The following is a 27,095-nucleotide window of genomic DNA, read 5'->3' on the forward strand; positions in this document are numbered from 1 at the left end:
TGCAGTGGGACGAAAACAAGCAGTCACATTTAGGCGAGAGTGGAAAACTAACAGAGCATGGTTGGTTTACAACACAGATGCTAAAGGTATGTTCTGCTTGCTGTGTCAAAAATTTAACAAAACTCCTTTTGATAGAGATACTTGGACAAAATCCCCATGCACTCGTTTGCGATTGGAAAGTGTTGTTCGACACGAAAATTGTGCTGCACATATTAATTCACTTAAACTTGAATTGCAAGCCAGCCTTCATGGTCCCATCAGTGACAAAATACAGCCAAGCATGTGTGAGGAAGATCTCATGAAAGCGTTTGCATGTCTATACTTCTTGTGCAAAAAGAAAATTCCTCATACAACAAACCCTGAGCCTATTTTGGACTTGGCATGCTTTCTTGGTGTTCCCATCAAAGACACAATTCGTGTAGCAAAAAATGCTAATTACTGTAGTAGAACATTCATTCAAGATATGGTAATTAGTTTATCCACTGTGATAGAAAATGTGATCTTGGACAAGTTACAAAATGCACCATTCTTCTCAATTGAAATTGATGAGACTACAAATTCAGCTGTAGTTGAACAATTAGTCATTCATGCACGTTATGTTGACAGTGAAGGTGTCCTGCAAAGCAGTTTCCTGAAAATTATTGACATTCTCAGTGACTTAGGAAATAGTGGCCTTAGTGGTACGAAAAATTGTACCTCAAATTTGTAAGGTGTTGCCCTGAACTCTGTTAACATTTCAAATGCTGTTATATCATATTTGCATGATAGTGATCTATGTTTCTCAAAGCTGTGTGGTATTGGAACAGATGGTGCACCTGTTCTTACAGGTAAACATAATGGGGCAGTTAAAAAGATAAGAGAGAAACAGGTAGAAATTCAGCAACAGCTAGGTGTAGAAAATGTATGTGAAGCTGTTGGTGTACACTGTGCAGGCCACAGGTTGAATCTGGCTGTATCGCAAGCTGCTGAAAAGACCCTTGGAATAAAAAAATTCTGTGACATTATGAGGCAGGTATTTGACTTTTACCAAAACAGCTCTGTCAGAAGTGCTGGCCTGCATGAATTACAGTGTCTATTTCCTCAAGATCCACAAGGCAAGGTCAAGCAGCCTAGTCATACAAGGTGGTTGAGCTATGGAGAATGTGTACTTCGGATGAAAGATATTTATCCAAGTGTTGTACTAAGTCTTGAAAGGGAATATGAAGAAAGAAATGATGCAAGGGCTCGGGGTCTGTGTTCTTATGTGACTGAATTCTCATTCATTGCAACACTGTTGTTAATGTGTGACGTATTACCCATCATGAACCGTCTTTCTAAAATATTTCAACAGGAAAATGCTGATTTGAGTATTGTGAAGTCTTTTGTAGATTCAACCATCAACAAACTTCAGAGACTGAAAGATTTTGAAGGATTAAATGAGAGGGAAATTGCATCATATTTGGAAATGTGTGCAAGTAAAGGTGTCTCAGTTCACACCAAGCCAACAAATGCTGCTCATTTCAAGAACATTAAATTACAGTACCTCCAAACACTAATTGAAAACATTCAAGTCAGATTTACCGATTGTGACATTCTAACATGTTTTTCCATTTTTAACCCTACACATCTTCCATCTCCTCATGACCATCGCTTTGATGTGTATGGAACAGAAGCTATAAAACTGTTGTCTGCAAGATTTGGATTAGAATCAAGACTTTGCCTACAAGAATGGTGTGAAATCAAGCAATACATGGCTGATAACCACAGGAAAAAGACTTGCACAGAAGTGGTCCACTTTCTTTGCACTGACAAAACAATTGGCAGTTTGTTTCCAAATATAGCCAAACTCGCACAAGTGTACAGAATCATTCCACTTCACACAGCTGACTGTGAGAGAGATTTCTCTCAAATGAAGCTCATAAAAACTGACTTGAGAAACAGACTGAGTGAGTTCACGCTTGATTCCCTGCTTCGCATTTCGCTGGAAGGTCCAGATGTCCAAGACTACCCATTTAAAACTGCAGTTCAGCATTGGGCAGCACAGAAGAACAGAAGAATTCGCTTGAAATAGAAGTGAACGTTAACGATGGTTGAGAAAATTTGGTTAAATTTAAACGGGGGTGTTGTTTTTCCTAAAACAATTGACGTTAAAGTTGTGGTATTTAATTTGCTGTGTCGCCATTTTTTTGCAGGCAACCCACACTCACATTTTCCTAGCTACATCCCTGTGTTAGGTATGTTTCGAAGAAAGACTACCTGTTGCAGTCGTTACCATGTGTATGTACCACATTTTTATTGTCATTATAACTGCCATAATTTTGTACAAATAAATCACTTAATACATAAAATATGGTTATGGAAATTCTCAGTTGAGTTTGTTAATGGATATAGGCCAACAAAAGGGGTATAAATGGGGAAGATTTTTTGAAAAACATTTAAATCACTTCAACTCCCATAACATGAAACATATCACATCTGTTTGAACATATTATAACTTAAAGGAGTATTACCAAAAATTTTGTCTACATACTTGAATATGACCAGCCATAACTGTTAAGGGGTGGGAAAAAACAAGGGTTTGAGGACAAAAAACTCCTAACTATCTTAGTAGGCACACCATAGAATCTGTTCAAATTTGTTGTCAATTTTAAAAAATTTTATAACCACCTGATAACCACCAAGGGTGCTGTGGGTAAAATAATGAGGGGTTAATGGACAAACAAATATTCTTAATTACTCTATTAAGTTAACTATAAAATCTATAACAATTATTGCAATTCTTCTAAAACTTGTATAAAACTTTGATCTGAAACAATTTTTTTAGGATTAACCAGTGCTGCAAGAAGTTGAAAATACCAGTGGGTGGAAATTTAAAAAAATAATAATAAAACTTCTGTACAGTGTACACTATCGCATCCATTCTTATTTATTTAAAACTTTCTAAATATCTTTTGAAACTTTAATGTAACCAAACATTACTGCAATGAGTGAAAATAATATATTCAGAGACAAAAAATGATAACTTTAATTATTGCACTTGCTCTCTGTATGCTGACTGCATTGCTAAAATGCACATAGACCTCCAATTAAATTAATAAAATAAAGTATTCTGCAAAATGTTGATAGCGAAACAATTAAAATTGTGCCAATCTCACCTGTGTACATGAAAATCTATATTATGCTTCAAATAGGCTATTTTATAAACCAGAAAATGAAATTACCTATTTAGGACTTTCCATTACCCTTAGCATTCCTTTACTGCATCTTATTTTTTTGTTCAGTTATAATTAAATTTTGGTATCTTCTTGTTATACGTGGGTAATTGTTCCTTATCACGTACTCAAGTTTAAGCCTTGATCCTGTATGATTGATCCTGTGGTACATGATGCTTGCTGTCTTAATTTAGTACATCAAAGATCCTGGACATAACAAAAATATTACAATAAAAATAATTTTAGGAAGTAAAAAAAAAATTACTTTCAGATTTTTATTTGATGTGATAATACCATCAGAATTCATTGTTACATCACCCCATTATTGTATCCAGGATCTTTCTATGTACTAAATTAAAACAGCAAGCATCATGTACCACAGGATCAATATATTCAGGATCATGCCATTAGGATCAAGGGATAGGCTTGGATACGCTGTGCGGAACATTTACCCACATTGTGTTTAAATATAAATTGTTTCATCTTGTGGGTGAAGAGAAAGAAGGTATCCTCAGTCCAATTCTTTCATCTACTCCATAGTACATATGTTTCTAAGAGCTATACAGTTGGTTTTAGATTTATTTAGCAGTAGTTAGCTTCAAACCAGAAATTATATTAGGTCTTTACAGCATTATTTATACTATTTTCCTTCACAAAAATTTATGAACCATCAGAAAAGTGTGGTGTGCTACCTTGTGTAATGTGAGAAAGCTGGTATACTTGAAACACGAGTGGGCCAAGGAAACTCATTCTGAGAACTATATATGATTTTATTTGTACACTTTAAAGTTGTGTAAGTGAGATACAATTACTAGGTCTTTTACTTTACTTTTGATCTTGAAATAACAACTTTTGAAGAAAATATTTATGATTTATGAGGTCTAAAGGTTTAGACTTAACACAAAAATAATTCATGCTGAATTTTAACTCAAAATTTCAAGGCTTGACTAGTAAACTTTAATATTGTATTTACTGTTGACTTTTTGTAAGTCACAATGTCATTTTTTTAATGTAAATTTTGAATGCAACAATATACAATATTATTCTTAAAAGTGAATTAGATAATAGGGTCATTCAAATATAAACCGGAATATTTTTATACAGATTTATTGGTGATATACGAAAACTACAAGTGGAATGCCTTTTTTTTCTACATAGTTTCCTTAAGCATATATACTTCCCCCCCCCCCCTCCCATTTTTGATCCCTTCATGAAAAGAAGACTGGTGCTCCAGCAGCCAACTGCACATGTACTGTTTGACTGCAGCATTGTCTTCAAATCATTACCCTCCTAATGCCTCTTTCAGTGGACCAAACATACAGCCTGAATATTGCCTTCATTGATGCTGGTTGCCGGATGCAATATGTGGCATCGATTTCCCACTTTCAAAACTTATGGCCCAATGGAACACTTGTGCATGCCTAGGTATCTCCTCCCCATTCTCCCGCCACCGATTCCCCAGCGGACTGCACCACTCAAGTCGCTACTTGAGTCGAAAGAACAAAATTCTGTGGACAGTGAAGGATGGATGTATTGAACTTTAAAAATAGCCTTTTTAGTGTTGTTTCAACCTTGCCATATTATGGTTTACATAGTTGTGTGAGATGCACTATGTACACAAAACTTAGTTTTTTAGTTTATTTAAATTGTGAAATCATCAAATGTTATATTCATGTTCCTTTTTTTTTTCTTGGGTTATGTTTGTAACTTTGACTCTTTTTGTTTATTCATCCCGCTAGGTTAAATGGGTTTTTAATGATTTTCCATTTGAAAAAGAAAAATGTAGTGCCCAAACGTGACTTGAAAGAATTGAGTTACCACCTGATCGTGTCTGTGATAACTAAGGAGAATTTTAATTAGCAGATCTCATTTAGTCCAAAGTTTAAATTTAAAAAAAAAATGAACAGTTTTTTTAACACAGGATCACTTTCAGCACATTGAAATTGTATCGAGCATCCTGCAAATAAGATTATGAAACAAATTCAAAAGGCTATTATTATTATTAATATTATTATTATACGACGGAAAATAGCCAGTTCGATAGCTCGAAACACGTTGCTAATCGATTTGTATTATACATATCGATTTATATCGTTAACGCACTTTCGATCACGGTATTTCATTTGTAGATTCATAGATGGCAGCGTAATCGGCGATTGTTTGTAGGTACAGAAAAACAGCGTTGAGTTTCCGGTCTTTATGATATATGGTCGTTGCTATCATATCTCTCAAGTTGGAAAAAATTACACATAAATGCCGATTTTCATCGTAATCGGTTGACTTGGTGAAGAGTTCACTGGAAACAAACATCAGGACACTGGATTTATATATATAAGATGTGACAAAATTACTCAAGATAATTTATACTGAAGTATATTTCAAATGAAACACCAGCCCGATCAAGGCGTAAAGACATTGATGGTCATACTCATGTCAACATAGTATGTACAAATAAGTATTATGTGCCCAGATTTAAGAGTAGGAAATGGAAAACATGACTTTAAAGTTTGCCAGAAAAAGATTTTAGGTATCCTAGGGATTTCTAAATGTATGGTTCAGCTGATCAGTAAGCACCATATACTTACCAGTGAGAGCCTAAAGAAATGAGACATGGAGACCAGCACATCAAAACGTATGCTTATGAATTTCACCATGCACTATAAAAGTAAGAATTGAGAAAAAAACTGTTTTTAAAAAATTGAAAAAAACTGCAATATAATTTAATTCAATATAAAATATGAATAAAATATGTTCTGAGCAAATACTTAAAACTAATGAGACTGAATTTAAATGTAACACTCACCTCACGGCGAAAAATAAATTTTGCCGGAAACATAATAATGGAATAGTTTTCATTTGATGTCCAAGCACAAAGGTTGTAATCACATTTATTGAACTAGGGCCACAGCTATCTTACAATAGCACTAAGAATGTATAACCTACGAACAAACGCGCACATTGAAATCACTTTTAATACAGACGGCAACGACCGAAAATGTACCCGTGCCGAATGACCGCGTTCCTTCAACACACGCTTTGCCGACGCAAAATCAAACTAACCACCTTTTGATTATATTTCGCTATTTACTTCTCGAGGCCACGTGCCTGAAATGTTTTTACAATTAATAGCTGCCAACTTATTACAAAACAGCCAAAAACAACATTTTACACTAATATAATAATTAGATTTACGTATAATATAGAAATATACGTATTTCTAAAATAAATTTTATAAGTGTTTAAATTTCAAAGCAATTAAAAAAATATAAACAATCTGAAAACTAACCCTATATAATGCAGAAAATAAAATTTAATGCTACTAAATTAGAACAATCATATTTGATTATCAATTGTCTAAAATGCACTAAAAATTATGTGTGTGTGTCGTTACCGCCCCCAACATTTTTTAAGTTCCTTAAGCTAATTACAGGGCACCAGCTGGAGAATAATATACAAATTACTGTGCTTCAGTACACAGTTGAGGCACGAGACTACTCAGGGTCAGGGTTAAATACCTAAAGGTCTAGTTAGGGTGTTCTACAGGTGTGAGTTAGGATGTATTAACTCTGGCAGTTCTGGCTACCAGAATGCCACACTAGCAAATAAGACACACGCGGAGACTCTGAAAAACGTTTATTACTAACGTTTTTACTATCCAAACTACAATGATTATTTGTAATAGCACCATACCACTGCCCATTCTCAACAATGCTAGTACAGTTCAAATCCCCACACCTGAAAACAGGATAGCAACATGGTAGGGCTGAAGACCAGCGTCCTCGCAGTATATTCCTCATATCGTCGGTCTAATTAGCAAACCTCGTAACTCCACTTTTTGTCAAAAATTGGTTTTTGGTACTACTATATACTCAGTTATGTGTTCTATTACCATTCCAAAGATCATAACAATAAACAATCCCTATGGGCTACAATCCTATTTTCAGAAAACCTCTTATCTCCAGCTGTCGATTTTCTGCATATTAGCATACCTCGTAACTCCATTTTGTTAGTAAACAAACACAGTGTTATTGTTGGACTGTCTATTAATTGTTTTTAAAATATTATTCTAATTGTTTCGATATTGTTTGTACGTATGCAGTGGCGGATCCAGGATTTTGGTTTGGGAGGGGCTTGACCCAGCTGAGGCTAGGCTTTATCAAGGCAAACACTAAAACAATAGTGGACCCAGATGCTTTTGGAGGGGGCTTGAGCCCCTTAGCCCCCCCTCTGGATCCGCTACTGTACGTATGGAGCAGGTACATATTATTATTATCTCACACTTTGAGTATTGTCCATCGGTTATTTATGCATACAAAACACTTATTGCAATAAATTATACTTTTCAAACTTTTGTAATACAGGCCATAATATCAAAAGTTTTTGGAGGTAATGTCTAAACTATTTTATACGATTTAGCTATCCATTCTTCATTTCATAATGTCAAGAGCCAAGAATGATTTCGGCATGGATCTCATAAGTACTCCTTGTAGAACATCATACATTCTTTACGATATTGGCACTTTCATTGTTTTCTTTTACCGTTTTCGATTTGAAAGCCAAAGATGGCTTCTGTTATCTGTGGATCGAGACTGAGAGGGGCCTTGGTTCAAATGAGTTTGCTACAGTAATTTGCAACTTCATCTTGTCGCAACTACCTTTGAGGAACGATGCCGACAAATTGATACTGTATAGTGATGGTTGCTGCTATCAGAACAGAAATGTGACTCTCGCCAATGCACTCTTACAGATATCGGTGACAAAGTGTGTAACGATAAAGAAAAAGTTTCTGGAGGTCGGACACACACAAATGGAGGCAGACTCCATGCACTCGAAGAAAAAAAATAAGCTGAAAAACAAGAAGATTAATGTTCCAGCTGACTACATTGCAACTTGCAGGGAAGCACACAGAAATCCACGTCCATATGAAGTTCATTATTTGACTTAGAGTTTTTTTTTTTTAATTTGATCATGCTCAAGTGTATAGCTCTATCAGACCAGGCAGAATAACTGGGGATCCATGTGTTACCGACATCAGAGCCTTGAAGTACACTCCAGATGGGGTTATTTCCTACAAGTTGGGTTTCACAGAAGAGTGGAAGAACTTGCCTATTCTCAAAAATAACATTACTGATAAGCCATTTAATCGTTTGCCAGCACTGTACACTGAGAGGCTGAAGATAAAGAAAACTAAATACGACCATTTGCAGTCCCTGAAAACAACTATGGAGTCAGACTATTACTTATTTTATGATAGCCTTCCTTTTCAAAACTGAAGCATTCATTTTCTGAGGGGTAATTTTTTTTTTACAATTTGTTGGAGTAATATTTATTGCTTCAGTTATCAGTATTTAAAAGCTAGTTTTATCTTGATATTCTTTCAAACGAATTCATAGTCAATGTGGATTTTATGTACTATACAATATTGCTGTTGTGTATTGTATACTGTCCTTACTGTTCAATATCGGAAATAACCCTTGTATTGTTAGAGATACTTTTTTATAATACACGAATAAATTTGGTGCTATAACTATTCATCTCAAAATTGTTCTAATATCAATATTAAGTTTACGCCAATAAGAAGATTTATATCTTATCAAACCTCGTATCTCCATATTTAGTTTGAATTTATGATTGTAAAACCTCGTAACTCCATTAAAAAAAGGTTTAATAATTAAAAACTGACACAGAGTTTGTTGACAAACGTCAGGGGGTGTTTTAACTTTTATGTGATGAATTAAACACATATTTAGTACAAACAAAAAAGTTATTCAGTTTTTTGCTTCTCTTGTAAAATTTGTCTTCAGGGAGTTACGAGGTTTGCTAATTAGACCGACGATATGACGATAGTACAGTGCAAGAGATGAACACAGACTAGCTCTCATCCACCCAATCACGCAGATTCACCACTCCAGTGCCAAACTCCATCCACACAGCACCCGGGTCAGCTCCCGACTGACTCGCTGCTGCTACTCTTTGCTCCCCTCTACTGGGCCGCCGATGGCACGCGAATGATGCCAATGCTTACCATGGCCCGGGCGCTCTCTCGATATACAATACTGTTGTGCTTCACAATAAAAATAAATTTATAAACATACAAATGCCCTTATGAACTTACAAATGTACAATTACACACTTAAATACTATAGTGCATGTTCCTTTAGCCTATTAAAGACATGTGTGTTGGGTGGCGATGTTTTATAGAGGTCTCAAATGCAAGGAGGGCAACATCATTGCACATCATATGCCCCCTTCTCCCGAAGGCCATTATGGAGATCAACCACCCAAGCATAACTGTTGATAGTTTTTGAGGCCCTGTGTTTTACCACATTCACATGTTGCTGAGAGTCCTAATGTCTCTCTTTCTTCCCCCACCCCCCTTGACAATAGTTGCAGTGGAGTGTAACCTGGGAAACCACTGGTCGACGAAGTGCTAACCTGCTGCTGTGCTCGTAATGGTTTTCAGTTCCTCGCACAAATCCGAGAGCAGGAAACTTTCTCTTTTAATGATTCCGCCATCCTTCTCTTTTGGGAAGTGTCTGCCGGAACGTGGCCCAAAAAATCGTCTGCTAGACTCTTCGATAGGTGTCTGGTACGGCCCTGCCACGCTGGTGTGTGTGTTTGGGGGGGAGGGGGTGGAGGGGTTTATGTCCCTTCCTGTCTCCGGATGATTTCCTTGGGATATCTCTACTTGTCAGGCAGGATGACTAGTTGTTGACCACCGTCAGATTTGTCGTCGGTCCTTTCGGGAAGCTGGACTGCATGGTCGACCTCCTAACAACAGTAGCTGGTGGGAGCATGCCTCCTGTTACATGGGCAACAGAGCAGACGGTTTCTGTTTCTGCTTTATTTTCCTCTCCACTGTCACTGTCCTCGGGTTTCTTCACACTAACAGGAGTCTGTTAAAGAGCAATCAAGTGGCCATTTAGGATCTGAGAGGGAAACTGTTCGAGTTCGGTGGAAAAGGTCAATCGGTCCCAACATGCGACCTGCTGCATCTCTTGTAATTCCCCAGAGTGACGGGCACCACTCATATAGACATGGACGTGGCCATAGGCCCTGAGACTGGTTTCCTTCCCGCTTCATGGTGATTATAAATTTCCAGACGTGCTCTAATTCTGCTCCTATTCTTCCTGTTCCTCCTCCTTCGACCTCAGATCGTCACAGTGGACCTTCGTCAATTTACGCCGGCCAATCTTCTTGACAACCTTCCATGAACCGCTCCATTTTGGTTCAAAACCAGCACAGAAATTTATATCACCTGATGACTTGGGATGCATCTGCATGTAAACTTGGTGCCTCGTCTGGATAGCTACTGGGTTACGTTTCACCTCAGGAGTTATGATTGCCAAGCACATGTCCTGTTGCACCCATACAGCTGCATGCATGTTTTTGAAATGTCGCAGGTACTGCTGAGGCTCATCCTCCTGGGTGGGCTTGGTTCTTTCATTCCTTTCCACTCTGAGTTGTCCCGGTAGTGGCAGGTTCCACCCCTAAACTAATTATGCAGGGGAGTATCCTATGACATCATTTATTCTCCTTCAGAGGCAATACAGTAATGAGAGACATGTTGATTTCATTTGGTGTGATTATCCCGAATCCTGAGCTACAACTGGGCTTTCACCTCCTCATTATAAAGTTCGGTAGGATTGAAACTATGTAGAACCGCGATGAGCCGCCTTTCTTTCCTGCAATGACAATGTGAAAATTGTAAGGACTCTCGCTCGGTTAAATGATGCCATTTTTCAACATCCCTACCACCTGCTCCAGGATCTCCTGCTTTTCCCTGACATCGAAGCTAAAAGATTGATCGTACATGAGGGTATGGAGAACAGACATTGTGCGACATAGCATATACACTGTTGCAAACACTGATGGCTGCTGCTGCAACACTGCCTCCATGCATATCTGCTGCTCCTATGGAACACAGTACCTATTTCAATTGGGGAAATAAAATCCTGACCTCATGAACTGATGGTTGTGGCACTCCCAAACCGTTTACTGTGCAGCGGCCATTGGTGCCCAGGTGCACCTTTCCCCCTCGGACCTCAATCATGGCATCCTCCTGTGTCAGCCATGGCATTTCAAATATCAGGTCACCTCGTAGTCGAGGAAAAACAAGTGCAGTGGTAGTACCCACCATGTATCGGATCTGGATAGTGAGCTCTGGCATAACCCACCGTGGCACTGACACCATCCTGTGTGGCCAGCTGCAAGGGCCCCTCTCCGCACCAACTCAGCAGAAGGAACCAGGTGCTAGGTACACGACGAACAAGTGGCGGGCGGCCGTGTCAGCCAGTGCCTAGACGGGTTGGCCTCCAAGCAGAAGTGGGGTGTGAAAGACATTCGCAGTCTCGGGACCCTGGTATCTATAGCCCTTCTCTGATGGCTCAGTGGTTGCTGCCTCAGCAGGTACCGATATGGGAGGTGGAACTGGTGCAAACGACGACTGGGTCATCGCTGGCTATCCCGAAGCAACCGAGCACCTGGAGGTATACAGTGCACTTTGTTGTCGTCCGGGGTCTCGGGCTCGAGTCCCGGTGCGGCTCCTAGCGGGAATGGCTGTTGTGAATGTAATGTGTTCGGGTGGGCGCCAGACTAGCTCTGCTTCTAGTCGATAGGTGGGTCGTGGGGTCGATTGCCCTGCGTGGCCCACTAGGACCGTCGGCGATGTTGCGTGGGTTATGAGGAATTCCCTACTTGGCGGTGGTTGGGAGTCGTAGGTTTAAGTAATCATACGCTGAAGTGATGCAACAAATGACTTGCGTCATTTATTCATGCGACTGTGGCTCAGGTGTAACACCGTTGGTTACACGCCACGTCGTACAGCGGTTGACGTCACACAATACAGGAATTACACAATTACACAAGGATAGTTTGAAAGTTACGTAATAAGATGTGGCACAAGTTCATAAAAAATGTGACGCGAGGATGCGTTGCACAAGTTTATCGAATGTTACGTGGGGACGTGTCGCACAAGTTCACAAAGAAAACGTTCTAGATTCAAGGCGTCGCACAAAGTTACTAATTATTACGTATTAGCGTGGCACTAGGCGTTTCTGAGCCTGGTTACTCAAAGAGGGGTGAGGGTGATTGGAGGCGGCCAATCCCGTATAACAACGTCTCGAGGCGGTGTTCGCGTCCACTGTAGTGGAGCGCGGACCGCAGCTAAATTCGCTCAAAGTTCCCTTACGGGTTAGGGTCAGCGCCGGAGCGACTGGTTTTAATTAAAGTTCTGTTCTTCGGGAGGCGGCCCGTGCCGTATGCTGAAACTACCCCGCAGACCAAGTGTGGTGCAGGGGGTTTTAAAAGTTATGCGGCCGGATTAAGTCCTGGACCGAAAATTGGACCGGGTACGCACGGAGAGATAATTAAAAAGGGGTTTCGAAGAAGTGACTATAATTACCAGAAGTGATTTCAATGCAGACAATGGATGATGCCTCTTCGTGGGACGTGCGTCCGCCCCGGTCCACGAGTCGCGCTGTACTGGCGTCATGTCATGGCGGCTGGCCGAGGCTCGGTGTCCCTCGCGCCAGGTTTGACCTCATTACGTTAGTTGCTAATGTGACGTGTTAATAAGAGAATTTAAGGGCGTTAAATTCTTGCATTAATTATTAAGGCTGGATTAAGGTCACTCGTCCCTTCTACAAATTGAAGTTAGTATGTTTAAGATTTATTTCATTTAAATTTTACGTCACACCAGCGACTGTTCGTCTCTTGCCGGACTGCTCTGGTGGGGGTAATAACGCAACACAGGGGGTTAATAATTATGTCACATGGGTTAACTGACTAATTTAGGCAGAAGGCCACCAGGGGGACACTCACACACGTATCGACGTATTTACACATGTGAGTGCCCGGGCACTCCTACGTCGCACTTTCGTTAATTAACTTTGAATGTATACATAATATTGTTTAATATTCTGTGTTTGTTTTTACACCGTGGTCGGCTGTCATGTCGGTCTGTTTTTTAGGGGGGCCGGGTTCTACCTTGGTTTCTGGTGGCACGCCTGACTCGGGTGGGCCATGGCTAGGGGCGCGTTCCGTTAGCGGGGTTTAATACTGGCGGTTGCAGGTCGGGCTTTAGGGTGGCCTTCGGTCGGACGACGTCAACTTCACCAACAAGATCTTGTTTGGAGATTGTCAGGTTTGGTTGATCTATGTAAAAGAGGTGAAGGCAGATGGCTGTTCCCTGAACTGCCCTTCCTGCTCTTGTCGCTGGTCGGGTGTAGGGCAGTACCTCGGCCAGTGTAACGAAATTTCGGGCACTGCTGACACTGGGGTGGCCTACTGTCCCATATCCATCGATGCTCCCTTATCCAATTCTCAGTTTGCTCTTGAGCCATCAGTGCTTCTTCTCTCAGTTCTCCAGGTTGGATAGGAAGCAAGCTATCACTCGGCATTAGTGCCCTACCTCCGCTACCCCGAGGTACTCCTGGTAGTGGCTCTACTTGTTAGTTCGTGTTGTCCGTGACTTCAGTCATGATCGCCCGGACATAATGTCCAATGTCACTTGCCTGCGTGATAAACATGTCCCAGTCAGTTACTGTCACTCCCTGTAAGAAAGGACATATCTGCGGTAATACCAGCTTTTTGACAATCTGTACTAAGTTACCATATGCTGCCTCTGGATTCACGTATCTGAATAATTGCCCCTTCTTCGTGAGAAATGCCTCGACACTCTCGTTGCGCTACTCTCTGCGGCAGTACAATTCAGTATGACACCGAATGTGCACCCTTGCGTATTCGAACCGCTGCATCAATCTGTTTGAAAATGTTTTCCAGTTCATGTACATCACTCCCAAGCTTTGCCACCATTGTTGCTCACCGCCTTGCAAACATGCGTTAATATGATATATCCATTCGTCTGACGTCGTTCGACCGAAGGCCACCCTAAAGCCCGACCTGCAACCACCAGTATCCGACCCCGCTAACGGAACGCACCCCTAGCCATGGACCATCCGAGTCAGGCGAGCACCGGAACAAAAGGTAGAATTAAATACCATGCCCAAATTAACCAGACACCACGATCCCTGTGCATTACATATTAAACGTAATTTAATGATAACATCACTTTTAATTAAAAACCCGTCCAAGGGAAGTGCGACGTAGGAGTGCCCGGGTCACTCACGTGTGACTTTTTATTAATACATTTGTGAGTGCTCCCCTTGCGGCCTTCAGCCTAAATTAAATAAAGTAGTGTGTGGCGGAATTATGACCTCCCCATTTTTTGTGTATAACTCGCCACTGGAGACTGGAGTAGTCAACAAGTGACGAACAGTCTCCAGTGTGACTCACATTATTCAAACTTAATTAATGTAAACTTGTGAAATCCAATTCCTAAAACGTACCTGTGTATTAGGTTAATTTTTATTATTTAATGTGTGAATTTAGAGCCACTTTCAATCTCTTATTAATTTAATAATTTCCGAATAACGGAACTTTAGAAACTTTGGCGCGAGAGGAAGCTGAGCCCTCCCCTCGCGCCAGGGCCAGACGCGAGTACCAACACCGACCGACTCGCGGACCGGGACGGATGTGCGTCCCACGGGGAGTCTTCAGCCTTTGTTTTCACCAAATTCACTCCTGGTAATTATAGTCACTCATCAAATCCTTTTCGTAATTAACTCCCCGTGTGCACCCGGTCCTTTTACAGTGTAGGGCCTATCCCAGTCGCTTAAACATAAACTCCCCGCACTAAACTTTAAGCGGGGCAGTTCACTGCTTCCAATCGACCTCCCTCTCAACCTCGACTGGCATGAGGATTTTAAAATTAGAGACGGCGCATCAGAGCACCCAGTGTCAACCTAGTGTAATTTGTGTAGGGAAAAATCAATGTGCATAGTGTAACTGTAACTGCAAGTGTAACTGCCGATTTCAATTAAACGTCCACTCCTCACACTCCGTGCGCGACGTGTATACGACAGTGCAAAACCGAACCCGTGTATGTCATTTTGTGAACTTCCCTAATCCAGTCAGGAATCAGCGTGCTATGCTGTGTTGGGCCAGTAGTGTATCAATAGCCAGGGATCCCTCCCACCACGACCACCGCCGCCGTTCCTAGCGGGCCATGCAGGGGCATTCACACCCAACGACCCAACTCGTGGTTAGCCACAGAGCTAGCCTGGCGCCCTCCCGGACACATTTTCAGTAAAAAACCAGCCTTCCCTCTAGGAACCACGCCGGACCTCGAACACGAGAACCCGGACGACGGCACGTCCATTGCCACTCCGGCCAGACACAGCCTGTCCTTGCACACGCTTAAGAATGTTCACGGATCTTCATGTGCCACACCCTTAACCTCTGGCAGAGGTATAGGTCCCACTTATGCTGGAAGTGGCCGTGATGCGTACGAGTTCGCGGTAAGACCTGTGTGTAATGTTGTTGTCCCTCATCTGTGCTGAATCTGGTTAATGAACACTGACAAAACTTTACCATCCCTGTTGGTCACACCCCTATTAAGTTGTTCTCCAGTCATAATGGCCAAGCCCTCCCACTACCCCCCCTCCCCACCCCCTTCATGGACCAACGTTCCTACATGAACCAAATGTAGGAAAAACTATATCTCTATCTTTATGATAATATGTACTTTATGTTTGCCGTAATATTGAAATACAATAAATAAACTGTGTATTTTCAACAGGAACAGACAAAGTCTCGATTTTTGGGGAGGGTGTGTGTCCAGGGTGTTTTGGATGGTATATAACATCTCCCATATAAATGCAGAGTCCAAAATTTTTGAAAAATAATATCCTTTAAAAAAAATTAAATTTAATATTTCTGACATCTTGAAAAGGTTTTTTTTTAAAGAATACTTATAATAAGTAGTACTGCTAGTTTAAAGTTCTTTCTCAAAACTGAAATATATTTATGTAGAGAAAATAATAATAAGAGTTAAAGGTGGGGATGAATAAAGAAACACGTATTAACTTGTATTATTTTTTTAATCTGTTTAATGTGTTAACTAATGATTCAGATACTTCCCTCACAAACAACACTTTTATAACTTTTGAAATGGCAGCTGCTTAAAACACTGATGTGTTTACAATACAACTTTTATTGTTAAAATTAATGCATATTCATAAATAAATATAAAAAGCAAAGAAAAATAAATACTATTTTCATACTAATGAGAATATTCCATCAAATTTGCACTTTTTTTTAATATAACTTGAGGGTTATTATACATCAGAGATACCTAATAGGATGCAAGACTTAATCTGGCAACCTTTTACATTGTTATCAAAAAATAATATAAAATAACATGAGCCACAGAAGTATGTAATTGAGATCTCTGGCACAAACTTTCTTTTGTAGTTACTGATAAAATCTGCACAACTCTCGATTTAAGTTTAGATTGATACATCACATCAGCTATTTTAATATGCAACATTAAACATTGAGTTACCACGACATAACAGTTATAAAGAATAAGATACTAGACATGATTATATTTGCATGTTTCTTTTGGCAAGATTGGAAAATATGAGATTTTGTCACTAATCTAAGCAGCAAGACATACCAGGGTCGACTTTTAAACAAGAAATCTTTCTCCCAGGCGGTACACACACACACGCTGGGATGTGCCAACATTAAAAACCTCAAGTTAAGCAAGCATAGCACAAAGGAACTAAATGTCAGAAACTGACGGAAAACAAAATTTCTCACTTATATTTAAGTAACTGGCAACTGAAGTCTCTTGTTCAAAAAACTGTTTACATATTCATAACACAACGTAACATAACATAACGTAACGTATTTAAACACCATGGGCTGTCATGGCACAATGAATTATCACAACCTCAAGTAAAGTCAACCTCCACTTGTATTTTATCATTTCTTAAATAATAGAAATAACAAAAAAGTATTATTTCTCTTTTGAATTTTTTTATACTAGCTGTCATCTTTACAAACAACACAAACATTTCAACGTTACTGGAAACACTTAATACAGTGATTTCTACAATTTTGTACAATTGGGAGACACGTACGAAAAATTACCAAATAAATTACAGAATAAAAGATATGACTGTAGTGCAGAATATTGTACAGGCAGAGATGAATTTTCTCATCTTCAGAGGCTATTTACTTAATACTATTATTTGTTTTAACTACTGCCACATGTTTACTGGGATTGAAATGTTACTTGTGGGTTTGTTCTTATTTTTTTTTTCAAGTTACGATCGCAAGGTTGTTCTCCACAAAATACTGTACGCATAAAATTGAAACACTTAAAAACAGTTTTGCTCCAGAAACTATTTGAAAGCTTCAAAGCTTATAATACATTTGCAACAAGACGACTCGGCCTCACGAGCGAGCAAGCGGCGAGGTGACGCACCGTTCTCGCGTCTCGCCGCGGCGAACGCCCGCGCGTGTCCTCGAAGAGAGTCGGCGTCGCCGGGGGAGCGTGTCGCGACGCGGTCAGTCGGGGCGGAACAACCGGCCGCAGCCCGAGCTTCAGTCCTCGTCGTGGCGCCTGGGGCTGGCGTCGAAGTCGGGCGAGTAGCCCAGCGCGTCGGGCGGCGACAGGGACTCGGGGGAGTAGTAGTAGCCGGGGTGGTCGGAGCTGGGGCCCGCGCCGTTGGCGACCAGCTGCGGCGGGGGGGACGGGGGGCCCATCCCCGCGCCCCCCGAGGGCCCCGGGGACGCCAGGTCGGGCGGGAGGAACCCCGGGTCGCCACCCTCGCGGCACCACAGCTGCCGCATCTCCTGCCGCCGCTGCCGCATCAGCGACTTGTACTCGGAGATGCGCATCTTCTTGCCGTCGACGATGCAGGTGCGCTTGGGGCGGGGCCTGTAGCGGTAGTCGGGGTGCTTCTCCATGTGCAGCTTGGAGAGGCGCGACTGCTCCTCGTAGAAGGGCTGCTTCTCCGCGTTCGACATGGCCTTCCAGCGGGCGCCTGCAACACCCGGCGTAAACACTCATAATCAGGGGCACAACAACTAAATTTCTAAAGGGGGGGCAATATACCTTTTTATAAAGAATCATCGATCCCCCTTATTGAAACGGGGGGTCAGGGGGTCCTCCCCCGGGAAAATTTGTATTTCAAGGTGGAAATTTGGTGCTTTTTAAGCAGTTTTATCATCTAAAAATTGATTACACAGCACTTTTTTTGCCCCCGTTTGCCCCCACTTCAAGGTTTCAGAGGGGGGGGGGGCAAAATACCCCCCTGTTGTTGCGCCCCTGCTTATAATTATGTTGGTAGTGATGTGAAGATATATGTACCTGAAAAGTTGTCAGCAGCGATTTGTAAGATGGCTAAAAAAGATGTTTGTAGTTAAAGCGTGTATTTTAATACTAGGCCTAGACAATGTATCGAGTTCATAAATATCCTGAAATAACTAAAGTATCATTATAATGCCTATTAAATATTGAGATATTACACCCGGCGCCGCGGGTTACGTTTTCCAGGGACAGGGATGTGGTGGCAAGAAAGAATGTTTTGATTCAGAGTCGATGGCTGCAGAAGAAAGTTCAATTGGAGAGAGATAGTTGCTAAAATCTATATCACGATCATCCTTAGCAATAGGAGTTAACAGTTACAACCTATCCCCTTAAAAGTTGTCTCAATATGCTTTTAGGATGAGATATATTGTACAAAACCAAGATGCTAGATATGGAGTGAAATAAGAATATTGGTTAAAATAAATTATCTTGTATAGAAATGTTTAAAGTTATACATTAAAAAAAAACAGATAATCAGATACAGGCCTCCTTACCTTCCGAGGTCAAAAAAAACTAAACAGAAAAAAATATATATATATAACAACAAATTGTAGTTAGAAAATTTGTAACTAATTCTCATGAACTATTGTTCAACATTTTTTTTTTTAAATTAATGGGTGTTTATTCCTTTGGTTATTATGTCTTATTGTATAGTACCATGGACCATCCTTCCCCATGAAAGATTTTGAATTCAGAAAAAATGTCCCTCCCCCCTTTCCTTTTTAAGTTGGATGTGCCCTGGAACCCTAGAAAAGGTGTCATGCTGCACTCTACCGAAGGTAACCATGCTTACCGAGTATTTTTGAGATGTTGGAGTTGTGCATGTCGGGACAGGCTTTGAGAATTTTTCTTCGTTCGTCTTTGGCCCACACCATGAACGCGTTCATCGGCCTCTTGATGTGGGGCTTGCTGTCGCTGTCTCGCTTCTGCTGGCGCACCAGTTTAGCTGCGGAAAAGGAGAAACACACTCCGTCAACGAGGCGCTCACCCATACGGGGACCGTCTGAAACTGGAAAATTCCACTTCCCCTGAAAACTGATGAACGAAAGTCGTCGTCGATTGTTATGTACGTAGAGGGGTGGCTCTAGGACTGGGCAACTAGCGAGGCCCTACCGGTCCTTTTTTACTGAGAAAAATATGGACATTAATGAGAAAAGGAAGAATCAAATTAATTATTAGCAGTTATTTTCAAGTGCTGGTCAAACAATACCTATAGAGTTCAATTAAGTTTTAATGATTTCATATTATAAAATATTTCAAAATTTTACTGCCCCATATAGTGGTGCCCTTTTCCAAAGACAGGATTAATAAATTGTATACATTAATTAAAAATAAAAATTCTGAAAGAAAAGTAAATAATTTTGCAATTATATTTGGCAAAATGTTTTAGTAGAAATAGATTCAAGTTAAATTATATATATCGTAAAAATCTCAAAGATGGATTAGAATTGAGATTTTTAGATACCTACCTGTACATTTATTTCTTCTAGAATACAGAAGTTATTGAGTTATTTAACCAATTTAGAGAAACTGCTTTTTTTTAAAATTAGATGGTAAACACTAAACAAAGCATGCAAAAGTGAATACATTTTTTTTTCTTTCTATGTGTTTGTTCACGAGTTCACAACTTACTGTTTGAATAGCGTGTGTGATGCCTCTAAGAGCCCATTTAATATCATCTCATAGCGTGCCCAAATCTGAGAGCAGCCAGATTCCAGGGTTAATGATAATTACGCTAAATGGATACAAGTCACGCTTACACTCAGGTGACGTCATGCCTTGAGAACAGAGTCTCCGTCAGGTTCGTGTACATTAAATACAATGGTTCCCATGAATTGCACTTACTTCAGTAAGCAAATTCCCCCCCAACCACACAAATACTTAATTTTTTTGCATCATTTACAGTTTTAAGTTTAACATTCTATTTTAACTGTATTGTGGTATTATGTGTGTGTTTTAACTTTATATATAAATATAGCCAGTGTCCTGATGTTTGTTTCTTGTGAACTCTTAACCAAGTCAACCGATTTCAATGAAAATTGGCATTTATGAGTAATTTTTTCCAACTTGAGAGATAGGATAGTTTTTATTTCGATTAATGGTCTTAATAATTTATAATTAATAATAAATAATAAATAACCGATCGCCATGGGTAAACAAAAAATCATAGATCATAAACATACAAACAGTAATTGTGTGACATTTCTTTATGTCCAACACACTGTCATATAGCGCTATCCAGTTTGCTTTAACTCGCAGACAATAAAGCTCCATGTATTTAGCCCAGGCAACGCCGGGTACTGCAGCTAGTAACACATATTTCTAACATACTTTTCATATTCACGAAGTAATGACTTGTACTAGAACTGTATCAGTTATTATTATTATTATTATTATTGTTGTTGTTGTTGTTGTTGTTGTTGTTGTTATTAATGTGTTGGTTCTTCTTTATGCATTTATTTAGTCTTTTAATGTATCTTTATTTTTTCATAATATCTTATCATAATTCCATTTGAACATGTTTACAAATGCTATTTTTTTTCCCATGTAAACTTTCAATATCTTTCTCATCCCCACACGTTATTAGCTTTTTAATATTTTTTTTTCATTTATAAATTTTTTAATAAATGTTTGTTCATATAAATGAAGTTGCTATTCACAAAGTTGAGTAACTTGTTAGAGCTTAAAAAACTTAATGGACTTGAAATTAATAAAATTTATAAAGAATTTAATTTTCATGTTATAGACACTTAATTTTGTAAAAAAATATAAAATATGATAGTAGATACACAAAAATTACCTATTCAGAAGTGTGACTAAGGTATCATGAATAATAAACTGGTAGTCTTCTAAGGGTCAAAAATATATTTTAAGTGGTGAAATGGTGCATGATGTGTTTCCATACGCATTATGATTTTCAAATCGAATTTTTAATGTTCATAATTAAAAAAATATATATATTAACATTTTGTTTTAATATGTTCCTCATGATATAACTACCAATAACAGTTTTTCCACTTGGAGACTGCTTGTGTTACTGTGTGAAATGTTCATACAGAAGATACTAGGAATTAGAGCCTTACAATAGAGCTCATACTGCATTTGATGATGCATCGGCAAGCATCACCCTTAGCTAGTGAGTGATCATGTTAGTTCACACCAAACTTAAAGCGAATTATCTTTTTGATAAGCAAGGTCGGTACTGTACTTTAAAGAGCATTATCTACATCAAAAAAGTAAAGAACGCATCCCGATAGGTTTGTGATGGACTTGAGCGTCGTTTACCTTTCTCACTGCTCTCGTCTTGCAGTTTGTACACCGGTTCCGGGCCCCACACTGAAACATGTTCAGTTCACAATGAGAATTACTTTGCTCACTGTGGTTCCATTATGCTTCAGTTTGAACAGGCAACAAGGTGAACCATGTGAATCAGCTGATAACAGGAACAACGTACAGTCTCGATTTGGTAAGTTGTGTAACAAGTATATGGGAACAGCAGATGTGCAGTTCGCGCACACCGAGATGTGATGCAGTCTTTAAATCGAGGTGGAAGACTTGACCACTTGACATATGATGTAATCACGAGCCTACAGATAGTATTTTCCGGGCACTGTGTACCAGGGAAATCACACCGTGATTTTTGATATGGAAATTGAGTTCCAGCAGATTTTCAGGAACACTCCAGCACATTCAGTACCAGGTCGGCATGCACGAAATGAGAAACATAAAGCTCGGAACAGTGATTTAAATAATTGTGTCTAGGACGCAGTGGCGGATCCAAGGGGGGGCACCAGGGGCAAGTGCCCCCCCCCCCTTCCCCCGAACAACCAGTTGTCTGCTAAATTAATATTGCCGACAAAAATGATTGTTTCTGAAACCAATAAAATATTTTAATATAATTAATGGATTTCTTGTAGAATCATAAAATCTGGTGGTTGGATGTTATGTGTATTGTGAGTAGATTAAATACAAATGTAGTAATTTTAAGACTTTTTTCTCTGGCTATTCTGAAATCCTAGAGTGCCCCCTCCGAGGTGAACCTCTGGATCCGCCACTGCTAGGACGAGGGCCACCTGATGATTACTAAATGAAACAGCATGAATCACAAAGACACAAAGGTGGAATGACATGAAAAAATATGCACTCAGTACACGTTGACGTTTACCAGGGTCTAGGCCCCTATTATGAGCTCGATATGACCTACCAACAGTTACACTTACATCCGACCCCTCAGTGCTTAAATCTCCCACCAATGTGTGTGTGTGTGTGCATGTGATGCATGTACATTATGTAAGGCCAGTGCCACGTTCCCTTAGACATAATTATCATTTAATGATGTTTTTTATTTTCTCTGTCTGTGTTCCTCTTTCAGTACTTAGAACAATAAGGATGAAACACTGCCATTCAAGTGGGTTTCAGAACGCACTGTGTTCCAAAATATATTTTACAAATTTTTAAATCATATAAGTGCCTCTGTTTACTACAGTGATTTTATTGAAGGGTTGATTTTGTTTCTCCCTCGGAGAAATTGTCAAATCGTCTTAATGTGTGTATAAACAGTGATTCTAAAATCATGTTCTTATTTCTTTTTTCTCTGTGTTAAACACTGGCAAACTTTAACCTCTCTATCATCATTTTGGTATGTTTTATAAGAAATACTTTTCATGTGCAACTGGCTGTGTGTAATCTACCATTGGATTGTCCACTGTATCTGGAATCAGATGTATGCTGTCATGTCTCAACAGGAAGCAGTATAGTGTGGGCCAAACGTCTTGAAAACAAGAGGAAAGCGGGACGGAAGAAGGGAAGCAGGGTAATGGGAATGCGCATCAGTGGGGCGTACGTAGCAAAGGAAGTTGGAAAAGCCTCCTTGGGCATGGTACTTTTTCCTTCGTTGAAAAATTTGTTCTACCTTGCACAGTGCCTACCGAGTAAGCGGTGGTAAGCGTGGAAAAGGAAACAATGATGTTTTTTTTTTTTTTTTTTTTTTTTAGAGCTGTTGCTGTCTAGCCGGGCCGCACGAGTATACGAAGACTTAAATTTTTTTTCTTTTTTTTCTTCTTTTTTTTTGGGGGGGGGGAGGGAAGGTGGGTGATGGAACCACTTTGCCGGCTGTTTGCTTTCAGATTATTTCTTTTCGTTGGTGGGAAAGATAGATTTGTTTTTTGATGGATGTTTTTATGATTTCCAAGGGGTTGTGAGGGAGTGTTGTATATGTCACCTCCCTTGTGCAGGATTCTGCCGGGCTGTGTGCAGTCAGTGCTGTTTTGGCTCTGCGGGTCAGCCGTGGAGCCCGGCTCGCAAGACGTAACCCCTCCACAGTGAAGGCCGGGAGAAAGGGGAGAACACACACACACTCACTGTGGCACGGGCTCATGTAGTCGGGCTCCTCCTTGCCGAGCTGCTGCTGCTCCTCGCGGCGGGACTTGGGCGAGGGCAGGTGCGGGCTCGGCAGCCCGTACATGTGGAGCGGGAAGTGGGGGTGCTTGTCGGGCGACACGAGGCCCTCCTTGGCCTGCCCCATGATGCCCTGGCCCGCCGGCGCGCCCATCTTGCCTGCGGGCAGACCGCAGTGGCGGATCCAGGATTTTGGTTTGGGAGAGGCTTGACCCCGCTGAGGCTAGGCTTTATCGAGGCAAACACTAAAACAATGGTGGACCCAGATGCTTTTGGAGGGGGGCTTGAGCCCCTTAGCCCCCGCGCCTCTGGATCCGCTACTGGGCAGACGCGACACCAACGCTCCTGGTCACGCGTGGCCGCACGGGACTCCCGGCAGGCCACCAGGGGGGCTCCGGTCAAGGTTTTAAATATTTCATTACCTAACGCCTGTGTTTGCACTGATAGAAAGACAAAGTTACAAGTCTATTGATATTTAAATCCATCTGGAATCTCATAAATTGACTTGATGTAAGTTGTTTTTGGACATACGCCATTGCTAAGAACTTTTTCTGTTGAAAAACTAAAAAAAACTAAATAAATAAATTAATAAATAATAAATAATTAAAAATAAAGACAAAAACCACACAATTAAGCAAAAAAATATATAAATTGTTCTACACACAGATCACCTTTACAGTTAAGGCTATTGTAACATTTTTTTTTTTTTGCTTTTAGTTTGGGGTTTGAAAAATTGTATATTAAGAAATGGGGACGGGGCCCCCAACAAAAATATCCCCCCCCCCCCCCCCCGGGACAATAGTTTTTCTTTACAGCCCTGACTCTGAAAGTTAGAGATGGGGATGTTATTGAATTGTGCCCAGTAAAAAAAGGATGAACAGGGGTGCCCAAACTCCCGCCCATCCCTTTACAAAATATTTGATAGTCTACCTCTTTAGACAACATTTTTATGTCAACCTGGAACTTATTGTGATGATGGTTTTGCTAATTTATTTTAAAAAATACTGGTATTCATAATTAAATTTGAATAAACTACTTTTATATTACAAAATTAAAACAAGTTAATGACATAGAATCTGACGTTACTGGTGCGTCGGTAACACAAGGGCCGGCGCAGGCCCTGACTAGAGCAAATAGCTCGTAGGTCATTGTTCAGTCGCTTCTCTCAGGGAGACTTCAAGGTGATGCAATCTCCAAGGCTGTGCTGGGTTGACTATCACTCGTGAGGCTAGGGTTAAACCGTTGTGGCTTAGGATTTTGCTTCAAGCACGTAAATATTAATGGTCACTGCCTAAATTTAAGCCAAAGTTACTGTTGGTGACCAGTGTCATGCGAATAGCACAAGCAACAGGATTTTATTTTGACACTCTTCGCTTGGCAGCAATTTCAAATAAAGCAACAGCTTGGTTAATTTTAGTCAAGGAGATAAGTAAGTCAATGGACAGAAAATCCGTTTGCAAAGCTAGCAATAATTGGTCAAAGTTTTTATAATAAAAGATTCATAGCCACAAAGAAAAAAATTAATATATGCAGATGGAAGAAAAGGCGGAATCAGGGGAATATTCCTCCCTCCAGGAGTTATGAATTTATTTTTTTTTTTTTTGGTATTTTAATAAAAGTGGTACGTTAATTTTAGAGAGGCGGGGTGAGATGTCAAGACACCTGAAACCACAAGCTACACAGGAAGAGACTCAAGTTGAATTAATTTATAATATGATGGTCCCTTGTAAGGGTGGGAGGGATGAAATCACTTCTTACTCACTGTTTCCTTTTGTTTGTGGGAAATATAGATGTGTAGAATTTTGCTAGGATTTATTTGGGGGAGGAAGGGGGGGGGGAGATAAAACCTCCCATCCTCCTGCATACACACCTGCCCTTATTGATGAATAACTTTTTTGAATAAAAATTACAATTATTTTTATTTCCCTCCTATAAATTTATTAAAATAATGCCTGTATCCACCACAGATAAATGTAGGGCAGTCTTGGGACATAAGGCCTCCTCGTCTGGTCTACAATAGTGAGCAGCGGCCGACCTTGCTTCAAATTCAGGGGAAAATGTAGCTTGATAACATATTGACTCCATCGTCAAAGTCGCGCCAAAACAACCAGCAGACGACTTGCCCTCGCAACTCTTCCTCGAGAGGAGGAGCATCGAGAGCATGACCTGAGTGACCTGAGAGCAACTCGCCCCCGCGAGTATAAACGACCATCCGCCATACTGCTCTTCCGGAAAAGGGCGCTTCCGAGAGTTGGCAGGTCAAAAAAGAGACCTCGAGTCGAACGAACGTATAAACTCTATCTCACAACGAGAGGCAGTGGGGCGGCACTCCGCGGGCCTGGGACTCCTCGCGGGGCCCTTGGTTCGATGCTGGGTTCTGACCAGTGGCGTAGCCAGGATTTGTGTATGGGGGGGTGTTAAGAAGCATGGCCCCCCCCCCCCCCCCCCCCATTAAAGCGGGATTTTAATGTGTAAAATAGTGCTATTTTAGCAGTTTTCGGTTTTTAAATTTAAATATATTGTAATGGTAATTTTTTTTATTAATTTTTAATATGAAATTTGTTTGAGTGTAAAATAAGAAATTAATTAAAGATTTGGTGCTAAAAGGGGGGGGGGGTTGAACCCCTAACCCCCCCCCCCTCCTGGCTACGCCCCTGGTTCTGGCACACGTGGACCATGAGACCCGCAATGGCCATGTGTCGCGGTGTTGTCCGATGAAGCAGTTACAGCCGTACCTGCGGGGGAGGACATTGGGCCGAGCGGCGGCGGCAGGCCCGCGTACGGCAGGAAGGCGCGCTGCACCATCAGCCCCGGGGGCAGCAGCTTGGGCGTGGTGGCTGCCACGGGCTGCTCCAGCCCGTGGTGCAGGGCCTGGTGCGACGACTTGGGCTTGCTGAGGTTGAGCGGTGCGTCCGGGTCCGCCAGTAGCTGGTGCTGCTGGTGCTGCTGGTGCTGGTGCTGGTGTTGCTGGTGGTGCGAGGGCGGAGTGTGGCGCGGCGACGACCTGTCGCTGTCCCCCCCCGCCACGGTCGCCATGTTCGCCAGGTGCGCCGTGGCCCAGCTGGACATCTGCTGCTGCTGCGGCATCAGCTGCGGGAAAGACGAACACACCTAGGTGTCGGGCGCAGCGTCATTTCCACGTGTCTCAACACATGGGCCACTGCTCCAGACATCAGAGCAGGGGCGCAACAACTAAATTTCCAAAGGGGGGGGGGGGTGGGCAATATACCTTTTTATAAAGAATAATAGATCCCCCCCCCCCCCCCTAATTGAAGCGGGAGGCT

At 41.0% G+C, this 27,095-nt stretch overlaps 2 protein-coding genes across 3 annotated transcripts in view; both read right to left on the reverse strand.

Annotated features, from left to right (window-relative positions):
* LOC134536873 (branched-chain-amino-acid aminotransferase, cytosolic) overlaps positions 1–6,293 on the reverse strand; it is an 83,629-nt gene extending 77,336 nt beyond the window's left edge. For both annotated transcript variants that reach the window (XM_063376923.1, XM_063376922.1), the window contains exon 1: positions 5,995–6,293. In XM_063376923.1, the coding sequence (XP_063232993.1) occupies positions 5,995–6,047 (53 nt within the window). In that variant the 5' untranslated portion in view covers positions 6,048–6,293. The remainder of the gene's footprint in view (positions 1–5,994) is intronic.
* Positions 6,294–16,122: 9,829 nt separating this feature from the next.
* LOC134536455 (transcription factor SOX-13-like) overlaps positions 16,123–27,095 on the reverse strand; it is a 193,797-nt gene continuing 182,824 nt past the window's right edge. The window contains exons 7-11 of the mRNA XM_063376172.1: positions 26,547–26,901; positions 23,776–23,970; positions 21,700–21,750; positions 19,208–19,360; positions 16,123–18,088 (exon numbers count right to left, since the gene is read on the reverse strand). Of these exons, the coding sequence (XP_063232242.1) occupies positions 17,646–18,088; positions 19,208–19,360; positions 21,700–21,750; positions 23,776–23,970; positions 26,547–26,901 (1,197 nt within the window). The 3' untranslated portion in view covers positions 16,123–17,645. The remainder of the gene's footprint in view (positions 18,089–19,207; positions 19,361–21,699; positions 21,751–23,775; positions 23,971–26,546; positions 26,902–27,095) is intronic.

This window comes from Bacillus rossius, chromosome 11 (genome assembly GCF_032445375.1).
Source record: "Bacillus rossius redtenbacheri isolate Brsri chromosome 11, Brsri_v3, whole genome shotgun sequence".
In the NCBI taxonomy this organism is placed as follows: domain Eukaryota; kingdom Metazoa; phylum Arthropoda; class Insecta; order Phasmatodea; family Bacillidae; genus Bacillus; species Bacillus rossius.